The sequence below is a fragment of the Falco rusticolus genome, chromosome 13 (genome assembly GCF_015220075.1).
Source record: "Falco rusticolus isolate bFalRus1 chromosome 13, bFalRus1.pri, whole genome shotgun sequence".
Classification (NCBI taxonomy): Eukaryota; Metazoa; Chordata; class Aves; order Falconiformes; family Falconidae; genus Falco; species Falco rusticolus.
In genome coordinates this window covers 5748113-5761241 of record NC_051199.1, presented here as the reverse complement: position 1 = coordinate 5761241, position 13129 = coordinate 5748113, and the positions used below count along the sequence as shown (strand labels likewise).

At 43.4% G+C, this 13129-nt stretch overlaps 1 protein-coding gene across 2 annotated transcripts in view; it reads left to right on the top strand.

Moving 5' to 3' along the window:
- Positions 1–13129, top strand: part of ARHGEF4 (Rho guanine nucleotide exchange factor 4) — a 229055-nt gene that overhangs the window by 14681 nt on the left and 201245 nt on the right. For both annotated transcript variants that reach the window (XM_037406133.1, XM_037406135.1), the window contains exon 2: positions 290–325. In XM_037406133.1, coding sequence (XP_037262030.1) covers positions 290–325 — 36 coding nt within the window. The remainder of the gene's footprint in view (positions 1–289; positions 326–13129) is intronic.

Sequence of the window (13129 nt, the reverse complement as noted above, 5' to 3'; positions counted from 1 at the left end):
ATGTAATTATGGATAGCACAATGCAACATCATGAAGTGCCTTTGTTTACAGCTTCTCTATCATGAGAGTATAATGAACAGATTCACTGAGGAAATGCAAAAGCAGATGCCTTTGGCTGGCTCCTGTTGTTCTCTTTTTGGCAAAGAAAGAGGGACAAATCTACCCTGGGACAGCCCCACTGAAGTCAGATGAGTTACACCAGGCAGGAACTGGAACTTTTCTCTTTTTTTTAAAAAAGAACCGTTTCCAGATCTCTTTTCCCTGACTGTCACAATTTCTTTTTCCACAGAAAGCCTATGAGAAAAGACTCTCTGCTTCTAAAAAGGTAGGATAACCTTTTAATACCTAATTTCCGCAGCAGTGTAAGTTCTGTGTGTATCTACCAATGGCTGTAATTGTAAAACTAATCTCTAAGTATTTATAGAAAAAAGTATACTAAAAACCTAAAATCATATTTATTGAATGGGAAAGTAGGAACAGAATGTACTGTGAGAGGGATAGAGTACTAATACACAGCTGTGCTGCAAGTGCATGACATACGCTTAGAGCTGGCCTAGGTATCAGCATATGGTATCACCTTGAAACGTTCTGCGTGTAGTGAGTAACATTGGACAAAGCTTCTGAGGGCAGATGTCTGTGAAAGCACCACACTTCACATGTCTGCGAAATCTTTAGGGAAGAGGAACCTGTGGCAACTCCTAGTATCATGCATATTTGCAAATGATAATCTTTAAAACAAGTTTATTGGGGCAAACCTGGGATTGCACTTCATAGCACAGTGTAATAACAAAAGTTAGCAGGACTGCTGATGCTTTGTGCTTGCTAGTGCTGTGGCCATACTTCTAGGGGTTTTTTCCTCTACCAAGGGCCTGAATGGTGCCTCTCATATAAAACCTGCCATTTACAATTTGCCTTTTGCTGAGGCCTCCTTTGTGTTCACACAAGGCAGCTGGCAGGAGTGCTGACCTCCTCCGAGCTGAGCCTTGCCAGTGCTAGCTAATCAATATTCAGTAGAGTCAGTTGTTCATTATGAAACCATTGATTATCCCTGGAAGGTTACTCCCCCTGTTTGTGTCATTTTTCAGTCTCTTCCTTTTTCAACCCATCCAACCCCCCATCCCAGGCTCTCAAGAGGACAGAGTACTGGGATGGAAATGAGTTTCCCTTTCAGGATCTGAATAGTTCGTTGTCAGATGTCAAAACAGTCTTTGAAAAGAAGGTAATTTCCCCTCTGCCAGATTTTTGTTTATACCAGGTTTGCAATTTTGATTTCTGGGATATTTCTAGTGATTGCGAGCTGCGCACTTGAAGTGTTTGTTGTATTTGCCTTATGCAGGTTGCATTAGTTACACTGAGCTGTGGTGTCCTGTGGCTGAAGAAAAAACCCACATCTTTTACACAGCTGTAGCTGACCTGTCTGAACTTTTGCACAAAAGTGGAGAGCCATGGTTTCATATTCCATGCTATTCACAAGCAAATAAACAGGGAGGCTCATGAAGGACTGAAAACATCCTGCAAGCCCTTGGCTTCTGGCATGCTCTGCTCAGAGTACACCCACATACATTACACAGTCTGTTCCTCTTCCCTAACACAAAAGGGGAGGTCTGTGAGGTTTGGCAAAAATCATAACAAAGTCTCTTCTTTTAAATGTCATTTGTCCACTTAAGGATGTATTCAGTCAACACAGCAGTAGAGAAGTGTGAGATAAATACAGAAGTCTAAACACTTGACTTTATTAGAATAGATGCCAGATACATAGACAGATAGAAAAGACTAAAGAAATTGTTTTGGCTAGCTTGATTGGTTGCTTTGATTGTAAGTATATCATTAAAAATCATAGCAGAGATTACAGATCAAAAAGGCAAGGTCCGAGGCTTCAAAGGAGGGGAGCAGGCAGCTGGAGCTAAGAGACAGATGGGTAAAAGAAAAGCCGTTTGCAGAGAACACAATGCTTACCTCCGTTACACTACTCAGTTCAAGTTAGTGCCCTGTCCAAAGAGCAGGAGCTGCACTGGGCTGTGACAATCTACCTTACAGAGTGACTCCATTAGAAGAGCTGAACTTGCAGTTGATGGCTAGTAATTGTAGTAAGAGGGTTGAAAGTCAACAGCTTTCAAGCTTTATCCTGCTTGTCTCTTGGCTTGGATTTAAATCATCACTAATTCAAGCTAGATGCTTCTGTCTGGGAGCAGAGTCAACTATGCAAGTCAAAGCACAGCAGAAGTTATTACCTCAGTGAAGGTGAGCATCTTTTCCTCTCCTGCCCTTAGCACTTGAAGGAGGAGCTGTGGTTGCATGGAGAGCAGACCCTGCTGTCTGTCTCTGATTTTACACAAAGTGCTATATTACTAGGGAATGGAAAGCCAGAGAACACATAAATACTGTGGAACTCCTGCAGTGGATGGCATTATTCACTGTTGATGGAACAAAACATAGACCATACCTGGTTAGCACCTTGCATTGGCGCATCTTGGTTCATCTTACAGACTAGTCTGTGGTTTTGTCAGGTGCTGATGATTTTAGCCCATGTCTCCAAGGGCTGGTTCAGAAGCCAGCTCTGTGACCATTGCCAGCAATTCAGTCTTGTCCGGTCATTAGTACATGCCAGAGAGGTGATGACAGGGATGTGAAAAATGGCAAGCTGGCAGACTGGGGTTTGTTTAGCCAGGGGGGTTTCCTGTCAGATCCCTGTCTTTCTGATCAAGGCATGTGACACAATGGATCTGTCAGACTGCCAGAGAAAGTTTGGTGAAGCGTAAATCAGGCATTAATGTAAAAGTGGGCAACAGACAGTTCCTCGGCTGATAGAGAGGGAGCTGTCCCTGGCATGGGAGAAGAGTGACTCCACCTGCTGTCCTGTTTGTCGGGGAGTACTTACTTCCAGTGTCAGTTGTCATCCTGCTGGTGTTAATTAGTGTTTTTAGCTATTTTCTGCAAAAAGACTTGTTACTACTCAATGGAGAGAATCCCTGAGATATGGTGTTGTATTAAAACAGAACAGATATTCTTTATGTCCAGTTTGGCTTTCAGCTGTCTTCAATGTGCCTGAGATGTATTTAAAGGATGCAGTGAAGGACTAATATTATGTCTTGATCAGAGAATATCATCAGTGTATTACAGAGGAAATGTTAGCAGAGAGCATACTGTTCCCATGCCTCTGTTAGGCAGAACTCTTCCTGTCCCATTTATATTGACATTACCCTGTAGTAAACATTGCAGTCCTAGAAGGAAATACTGAATTGAATGTGTTCCTACCTATTGCAGCAGATAAAGTAAGTTAGCATGTTGGGACCAAGCAGCTCACACCAATCGCCAGGAAGACTATCTGATGGAGCATAAACATCTGTTCTCTCTATCTCCTTTTCTTGTTGTTCATACCACTTGTGCTGTGGGATGCAGTAAGTTGTTATGGAAGCAGAGTCATCTCCAGGGTGCAGTGACAGCCAGTGGGTTAAAGAGCAGTGACCTCTTTGTGAAAAATCTCCAAAGAATTGTGAAATGCCTCTTAAGTAGTTTTATGCATTTGGCCAGTGAAATTGAACCACAAAGTACATTCACAATTTTCCTTCTGGATTTTCATTATGTAGATTATGCCTTATAGTTGCATAATGACATTTAAAGTAATAGAACAGAAACATCTCATATAGGTAATGATGTCCTGAATATGTATTATGTTGACTGAGAAGCCTGCATTTGTTTCAAGCATGTTTTTTTCATGGAGAAAGGGTATGTGTTTCTGTCTTGGCAGCAAACTTGGAAGAAGATACACAGAGACTGAGGAAAGACTTTTTGTAAAATCTCATGGCAGTGTGGTCATACAGTCAAAATACCTGTAGGACTGACCTCCACAAGTGGCAGGTGCAAAGCATGAGTTCTCATATTTCCAGTGTAGCAAATGAAATATTCTTTTGAAATTAATGAGTGTAGAATAAAATTCTGAAAGATCAAGAAGACTTTTGGTGACAAAGTTATTCTTGCATTTTTGCAAATCCCTCCCGTAAGGAACATAGATATGCAGTAATGGCTGTGCAGATTCTCAGAGCAACTGTATGTCGTGTGGCTAACAGACTTTTCAGACTACTTTGGTGTGGGTCTGAACCAGTCAGTCTGTTCATATTGGAGATAACTATGGTCATTGAACCCATATGGACCTCATTCTATTAAAAACTCCATAAAAAAAACCTTAATATACACCGTCTGGAGGTAATAAAACTCCAGCACCCAGAATTGTATGGGAGGCCATGCTGACTTTAGTATCAGGTCTGCCAGTTCAGGCACTGCCACATACTTATCTTTAAAATGACTGGCCAGAGAGTATTTTCAGTAATCCTTGCCCCCAGGCAGCAGGCTATGTGAATGGTTTGTGCAAAAGTCAGCATTTCACATTACAAATGAAATATGTTTCTACTAGATAGAGGTGAGCTCTTACCCTGCATCAGCAAATCCTATCTTCTGGGTTTTTTGTCTTTGCTTAAATACCAGTAAAAAGGCCCACTTAGTATTCTGTCTTGTGTGTTTATTACCTGATTTATGATTATGAAGGTAACAGATCTCTGTTGCCTTCCATGTTGGAGTTGTGCCAAGTATTTCCTCCTGAACTGATGAAGCGTAATGTTGGTTATTCTCTGTTCGCTGTCAGTGCAAGCTCTGAAAGCAAAGATAGAATCAGGATTAATTTGTCTGCAGTTAGAACTTGCTTTCATTCTGGTACTTCAAAAGCTGCTGTAGAAAGAGTGAGTTTGTTAGCCCATGACAGGTGAAATTGTTGCATGCAACAATTACACTTAAGTACTTGCTCTGCAGTCAAGTGAATGAGTTGGTGTCATTTGCCGAATTAATTTAAACACGGCATTGGTATGTAATAGATTCACCATTAGCTTTCTGATAACTGTCAACTTTTAGTGTAAAGAAGCAGTTAGAAGATGACTATGCCCGTTGCAAAGAAGGAAAACAGAATGATAAATAATTTTTCACTTTGCAATTGCTAAAGGTTTTTTATGGTAAAGAGCAAAACCCAAAAGAGCTTGGAGGAGGAGACCTTTTAGGAGAACACATAGTTTGTAGAGAGTCAGGATGGCATTAGCTTTTCCTTTAAATATGCCTATACTTTTCTTGTATAGAACTTTTTTTTTAATAGTACTTATCACCATGGTGTCCGAGTGCCTTCTCCATGAATTCAGTCTTCCAGTATCTTTTGTGATGTAGCAAAAGGAGACTGAGGGGTGGAAACAGTGAATTATTTGCCTAAGATCATTCAGAAAGTCTGAGAGAGAGCAAGGAACTGAATGCAGATAACCTAACACTCATATAATGTCTATCCTTTATTTTAGGAGTGAATGAATCCCCAAAATTGAAAGCAACCCAGAATATTATTTCCTATAACTATTTTCAGTTTAGATTGACTCAAACCCAGGCTTTTCCTTGGCATCCATTCAAGGCAGTAGATATAAGGCAGATGCATTCAACAGTGAGCCCTTTTTTACAGCATGACATTTGAGTTTGCATCACTGTAGCCTTTTTTTTTGGTTGTGGTTTTTTTTTTTTTATAACTGTTTCTGTGCAGTGTCGTCTTTGCCTGCCTGATGCAGGGCATCACCTCCTATACAAACTGGCTTGTAAACCCTGGGCTCACAGTCAGGAGGACAAGGAGTGAGGCCAAGAGGAGCACAGAGCTCCTTCCTTTACATACTGCTGCTCTGGCTTTCTTCAGTCATTAGTGAAATGTTTTCTCTTGTTGCAGGTTATGCAAACAGTAACCGTCCAGGTTGAACCTGGCCTAGCTCCTTCTGGCTCAGTGTGGGGGTAAAGTGCATTTCAGTATCTCCATTTTATATTAGTGTTGGCATCTCCATTGTGGTTTTGCTAGACACTATATAAAAAGCACTGGCATGCTTGTAAAGATACTTCTTTCATGGTAGGTGCCTGCTTCTGGTGGTGGTTTTCTCACTCCCTGGAGTTTGTAGCAAGGCTCAGTTGTTCAATAGTATGGAGGCCCAATTTGTTCATTTTTCCATCTCAGTGTCCCTCAGTGAGGGCAAAGTGCATGGCTTAAAGACATCCCTTATCCTCTCAGTGCTGTGCTAACTTGGGAGTCCAGTGTCTTTTATTTCTTGTTGCCTGAACTCAATTCCTGTTGTCTTTCAGGTGACAAAATGAACAGGTCCCTGGGGAAGTTGTGCTCCACTATGTTTTCAAATCCAAATTTGTCCGCTAGCTTTGGATTTAGGTTGCAGGGTCCATTGCAAGTCAGGCTGCTGAGTATGATGACTGTACTGTATGTGGATTCTACAATTTCTGACTGTTATCCCAGTGACTCAAGATTATCAGCTTCAGTTTCCCTTTAAAATAAAAATAAAATGGGTCTATGGTTTGCATTCAGGGAAGCAGAAACTGAGGAATGGAAATATCTTGGTTAGGTGAAATTGATGAATAATTTCATATCCACTCTTAGTTTCCACTGGGGACTCAGTGCAGATTCAGGATCATAACTAAGATGCATATTCTGCAGGATATATTGCTTTTTAAGTCAAATACATGGAGCTATTCAACTGTTATTTTCACCAGGTTTTCCTGAAGAAACATTTTATGAGACTTTGGACTGCATAGCATGTATGTGAAAGTATGTGAGGTATTTCAAATTATAATAAGGAAAAACTGAGCTCATCATTATCTGCGAAAGGAGTGTGTTACTGGGAGTCCTAACTATCCCAGAACGGGCAATGAGGGGATGCAATTGTACCCAGTATCAGAGTGAACACTAACTTCTGAAATGGCAAAGGACCATCTTTACAGTCCTAAAGAACTTGAAGAATCACTTTTATAGTAAGTTTTTAGCTTAATTCCTAAGGGAATGAGGCAATTGAGAAATCTATGTCTGTCTCACTGCAAGTACCTTTTGAAAATACTGACAGTTTTTAACCAAATTTAAAAGAGGTAGAAGTATCAAAGCTTCCTGAAATTTTCAAGACCACTGGCACTTGAGTAAAGGAGGAATGTCCAAATTAGTGCTTTTACTGAGGGAACTCTTCTAATGTGTGCTTTTACTGGCAAGCCCCACCCGGCCAGTCAGCATTTATGTATTGATAGGGCAATGTGTGAGGAGCTGGTGGGAACAGAGCTAATGCGGTGAGTGGAGAGGGTATATTAGAGGACAAAAATCTGTAGGAAACCAGGCTTCATCAGTTCTGCCTCTTGGGGAACAAGCTGTTGTTTAGCAGAGCACAGGGATGCTGCATAGATGCAAAACCTCTGTTACAATTTAGCTTCTGTCTTTTAGTAACAGAGTATAATGTGGAAAGACTCCTTCAACATTTGGACAGTAGAGCTGAACAAAAAAAGAGACCATTATATGCAATATCTGTCAAGACTGGAGAATAGTCTGCTAGCCTGCCAAATGCAAATGAGGATTATTCATTCATTTAGTCCAAAAGAGAAAATGATATAATTTCTTTGGTTCAATTGGTTTACTGTGACAAATAAACAAGAAGGAGAGGACTCCAATATGGCAAATGTTCAACCTCACATAGCTTTAAAGACTGTGGAAATTATTCTGCTCTGAGCATAAGCCTTATTTTACATTCTTCGCCCAAACATAGTCCCTAGATCTTCAAAGTGATTTATATGCTCCCCCCCCCCCCATGTAGAGAATCTTGTAGAGGAATTGAGACCCAAGTCTTGTTTATTTGCCTTGGACTTTTAGGGCAATGACACATTCATCTTGGTTGGATGTGGGCTGTTCTGAACCAGCCTGAGCTACTCATTTTACTAGGTGCTGTACCAAGCTTAGTCAAAACACTAATGCAATTTTGTACATCTGTCATGAGTAGAGACATTTTAGCTAATTGCAAAATTCTGGTCTGCTTCATGGGTGGGAGTGAAGGGACATGGGGGGGATGTGAAGCTGAAAAGTGCTGGCTGGTTTTCAGCATACAAGTCCCAGGCATTTTGCAGAAGGAGGCCACAAAGGAAGAATTCAGCTGCTCCTCTGCACTTCAGCTGAGTTTGAGACTCACTGGAGGAGTTGTTAGGGCTCTGGGGAAAAAATGTGCAAGCCAGAGGGGAAGCAGGCATACCTGTGTGGTTGGTGCTAAGGTCAGCCCTAACTGTCAGTGATGGACATGGTATGAAACAGTTGGAGCCTCTGAGCACCTTGGAAGTGGCAGGTTGGATGCTGTTGTGGGGCACTCTCCTGGCAGTTCTCTGTTGACAAGAGATGGCAGTCCCCTCTCACTGTGGGGACAGAGCAGCAAGCTGAAAGCTGCATGCACACCTACCGCTGTGCTAGGAAATGGTCAGCAAGGTGATGGGTCAGATTCAGCCTACAGGTCAACAGACTGCTACAAAGGCAGAATGTTACAGGAGTGACCTTCCTGCACAAGCTGAAGCTTTCTTGGCAAAGTAGCTGTGATTCCTGGCAAAGCCTCACTTCAGCAGCAGCACCACATTAGGGTTGGTGGCTCGGCACGAAAACTGCTTGTGCATCATATAGAGATCTCAGATCTTCAGTACCTATAGCTTCAAGCAGATCTCATTGTTACCCTTCCACTGCAAGTCTTCGTGGCTTAGTTTAGTGAAATACAAAATGAGAAGGTTGCAAACCTTATCTCCTAAGAATGTTTTTCAGAAAGGTAATAGACTCAATGGGGTCATTTCAGGAGCCTGATTTGCAGGGACTCTTGATTCTTGAGAAAGGTTCATCTTTCTCTCCCCACGCCAGTGACACTGGCGAGTCACTGCCATTCTGCAGCCCCAGCTCAGTTCCAAGCTGTATTTGCTTACTAGAGTTTGAAGAGTGGGGGGTGTGGGGCGGGAGGCGGTGGCCCGCAGCGGGGTCCCCGGGCTGGGTGGCGCGGTGGCAGCTTGCCCTCTGCTGGCTGCCGGCACCGGGGCGGCCCGGCGCGGAGGGAATCGCTTCGGCGGTACAGCCAGTGGCTTCCAGGGCTGAATTCGTGACCTGGATAGTTCTGCTGGAATATAAACTGATTACATCCAAACGGGTGTCGACATAAAAGCGATTTCTTTAAAATGACTGCCATAGGGAGTGGAATTATCTGTCTACAAACCAGCATGAGTAGCACAATTGTCCTCAGACTTGAACTTGAACCATCAGGTGTCAGGCTAGTTCTGTCTCAAGGGTTTTCAATGCTGGGTTATACCTGTTACCTTCCTCCCAATAAGCTCCCTTTCTCTGCCCCACCATACACACGAGACTGAGGGACAGATGCTCCCAGTGAAGTCCACAGTACCTTCATATTCCCCTGGAGAGAAAAAGTAAAGGGATAGAAGGGTAAGTCAAGAATAGCCAGAGCTGCTTCATGTACACTGAAGTGTGTTGCTCTCTTCTACGAGAAGTTAGAACACACACGTGCTGTGTTGTCTTCCCCTTTGCCAGCTGCAGGGAAGGTGAACAAGGGTGGCATGGTCCCTCCCAGAGCTCTGCTGTGCGCTGAGGGTTATCTACACCTTGTGCTTCCATACTCAAGCCTGTCCACTGTACAGCTTCTCTGTCCTCATGAACTGGTTCTTCAGCCACCCTGGGTTTGTTTTGCCATGTCCTTCTGTCAGAAATAAAAGCTGTTTCCATAACCCTTATATTTCATGTTTTGATGTTAATCCTGACATTCTTTACTCAAATCCAAATAATATGCGTTGCCTTTACAGTTCTAAAGGGATAATACTTATCTTGGATCCTAAATGCTTAATTGCATCTGATTAAACAAAGCCTTCTTAAAATAGACCCCAAAAGGGAAAGATCCAATTGTTGGCCTGTTAAATACCAAAATAAAACAAAACCCTGAGGAAATGAAGGGGTAGCAGTCAGTGGTGTTACAGTTGCTTAGGGACTGACAGTAAGAAAAGTGGCATCTGTCCAGAAGAGGCCCACAGCAAAGAGGGGCAACCTCCGTCTCACATGGAGAATGGGATAAGGCAGTGCAGAAACTGATTTATATTCGCAAGTGAAATTTATGAGAGAAATGTATATATATTTTATAGTTTGAAGACTATTCATAAAATCATATGAAAGAAAGTAACTATGATGATGAGAAACAACTTGAAACACCACTGTATTTTTTAATTTAGCTCCCTGAAGACTACAGGTCTTTGTGTTTGAGTGCATGAGCTACTGTTTGGCACATTTCCTGAACCACTTTGTCTATTCACTTCTTGCTAATGTGAGAGTGCCCAGACTCCCTGGAAAGAGGGCTTTGTTGGAAACCTTTCATTATCAAGGATTAGCTGTTTGGTAAACCTGTGTCCCCTTTAACAGTCTGACGGGAAGTACTGGCTAATGAAGGGCTCATTGTGGTGGTGCTGTGAGTGTGGGACTTGAGTCCATTTTATTGCTGAAACTGCAAGCCAGTGTCCTTTGTGCTTGTGAGGACTGAAGGGAAACTGAGTCATGCCCTTTGGTTCTGCTGAAAACATGTGGTGAAAAATATGCTTTCCTTTCTCAGTACTGTTGCCGTGTTTGTTGTCTAAAGGCTCTATGTAGCAGGGAATTTTGTTGCTATATTACAGAATTATGTGTGTAGATTTAAAAATTGTTGTGTCATTGCCCAGGGACAGCTTACTTGAAACATTTTCATATAATACAGCATGAAAAACTGAAATAATACAAACCATTAAATGTCTTTATCACTTCATAATGTAGTTGTAAAATTCTTGACATAACCAAATGTGAGCATCCTCATCCCACCTCTAGTCAGAAGGCATGGCAGACAAGTACAGGATATGCTTTACTGATAAACTTCCATGTGTGTTTGAAATCTCAAGAGAGATTTACTAAAATCCTTTACGAAAGTAATGTACTAGGAATCCATTCTCAGTGAAACATATTCCAGTACAACTTATATCATGAAGAAATACTGCTGAAAATCATCGGTCTGTGATGTCCAACAGGATTCTTTTATCTCTACAATAAATCTCTCTCATTGAAGCTCCCAAGCCCCTCACAACTCCAGGGATGGTTAGTGCCTCCAAATGCAGGGAAGCAAAGAAAGACAGCCCTGTAAAACCATTGGGAAGGAAAACAAATCCCTACCCACGCCCCCAGCCAGGCTTCGTGTGTTTGGGAAGGGTGTGTGTGGAAGGATCCAGGGAACTGTTAAAGATCCAGAGGCTCTTAAGCACCAACACTTTTTGGCGGAGGTGCCAGCCGGTTTAGTGTGAAACTGCTCATATTAAAATCAGAGGACAGGTCAAGCACATGGTTTGGATTTTGCTTTCCCCCTCCATTACAGCTAATTAGGCCAAGTGCAGAGAGTGTCCCTATTGATCCTGAACACATGTGACACAAGCGGTTCCTAGCAAGAGGAATCGGCTCTGGGAGAGTGTTATTAACTCCGTCTGGGCAGGAAGGGCAATCAGGTAGCCCAGGGATGTGTGTGTGTGTGACTGGGGGAGTCAAGGAAGAGATTATGCTTTAATGAAGGTTTTGAACTCATTATCTGGCCTGCATTCAAAGGCTGCAAGAACTCTAATCATGTACATAAATGCGTGTGGTAGGAAGTGACTGGAGAGTGGCCAGGAATACAGAGATTACTGCAACCCATATCTTGCACTCCCTCTCCCGCTGCCCAAGTGCTGCCTGACCTCTCAGCTTCATGCGGTTCTGCCTGTCTGGTTGTATGGGACTGTGGGAACACATGGGGACTCTGTTACTTTTTGACTTGTGATCCTACAGTAGTTTTTCACCGTAAGCTTTTTATATCTATATGCTAAAGTGGCTCCATACCATTCATAAAAGGAGGAGATGCAATGCTACTTTTATATCTTTTTGGTGTAGATATGTAAGTGGGTGTAGGACACTATTCCCAGAACAGTTCAGGGCTTTGTGCTGGTGAAGGGGGACATGGCACCACCAGGACCCAGGACAGGAGCTGTGGTGCTGCTGGTGACTGGTGGCACCAGTGCAAACCAGGCTCTCTGTCTCAAAAACTAAACACTCACCTGCCTCTTTATTCTGGCAGTCCTTCTGTCCCCCAGTAACCATGTACAATGTAACTCCTCATTTCTAAAATGCACGTAAGGTGGAAGGCATACCGTATTTCTCAAACAGCCTGTGGCTTGGCTAAGCAGGAAGAAGACTGCATGTGGGATCATTTTGACAGGCACAGATCTCATGCTGTGGATGAAAGTCTGGCCCAAGCCTCTTCCCTTGCTGCTGCAAAGTCAATGGGGCCACAGGCACTAAAACCTGGTCCAGGTCTCAGCCCTAGCGGTTTCTCCAGGAGCACAGCACCTCTGGCACTGTGGTAGGACATTAAGGTGACAGCTCCTTACTGAGAACCCCAAGACATGCCGGCACCCAGAGGCTTAGATGCTCTCCCACCTACAACCATTAAAGAACCAAGACCGAAGCCACACGCCGAGACAGGCCATCAGAAAATGACACATTTTTTCCCTCTGTTTTGCAGCAGCAAAAGGAAGGTACCTAATTCCCACCAGCCTCTTGGGTGCTTCTCTAGAGGGGGAGCGCGTGCACGGTGTGGGCCTCTAGGGACGTAGGTGAGCAGGGCTGACTCTGCCAAAGGGCTGCTCTGCCTGGGTGCGCCCTGGGAGGGTGCTGGTTCCATTGGGATGTGGTGCTGGGCAGCCTGCTCCAGCCAGCCCTGCTTGGAGCAGGGGGCAAGACTCAAGGACCCCTTCCCACTGCAGTGACTCTGTGATTCCTCCTGTCATGCTGAGTGCCACTTGAGCCGTACCCTGGCTGCTGGTTTTTTTCCTCTCTCTCGCTTGGACTTAGCTTTTTTTGTTTGTTTGTTTTGTTTTCTCTCTCCAGTTTCTATTGGAGCAAAAATTTGTAGAACCATAAAATGCAGGGATGGAAAATGACCTTTTGCCCCATCCAGCCCAGCTCCTCTGCCAGTGCCAAGCCATTCCCTTCAAAAATCCCAAGTGACTTGTCTAGACCATGCACGAACCACTCCAGCAATGGTGATTCTGCTACTGCCTAAAGATTATTCCATGGTCTAATTGACCTTATGGCTTGGAAATTTTTCCTGATGTCTCACCTCAAGCGTTTCTGTGCTAAGTTTGAACCTATTGCTTGGTTACCACTCTCGCTTTATTCTGAACACAGATCCCTTTGCCTTGTGTGGCTGTGCCTCTTGCCTGCAGACCTGGCATC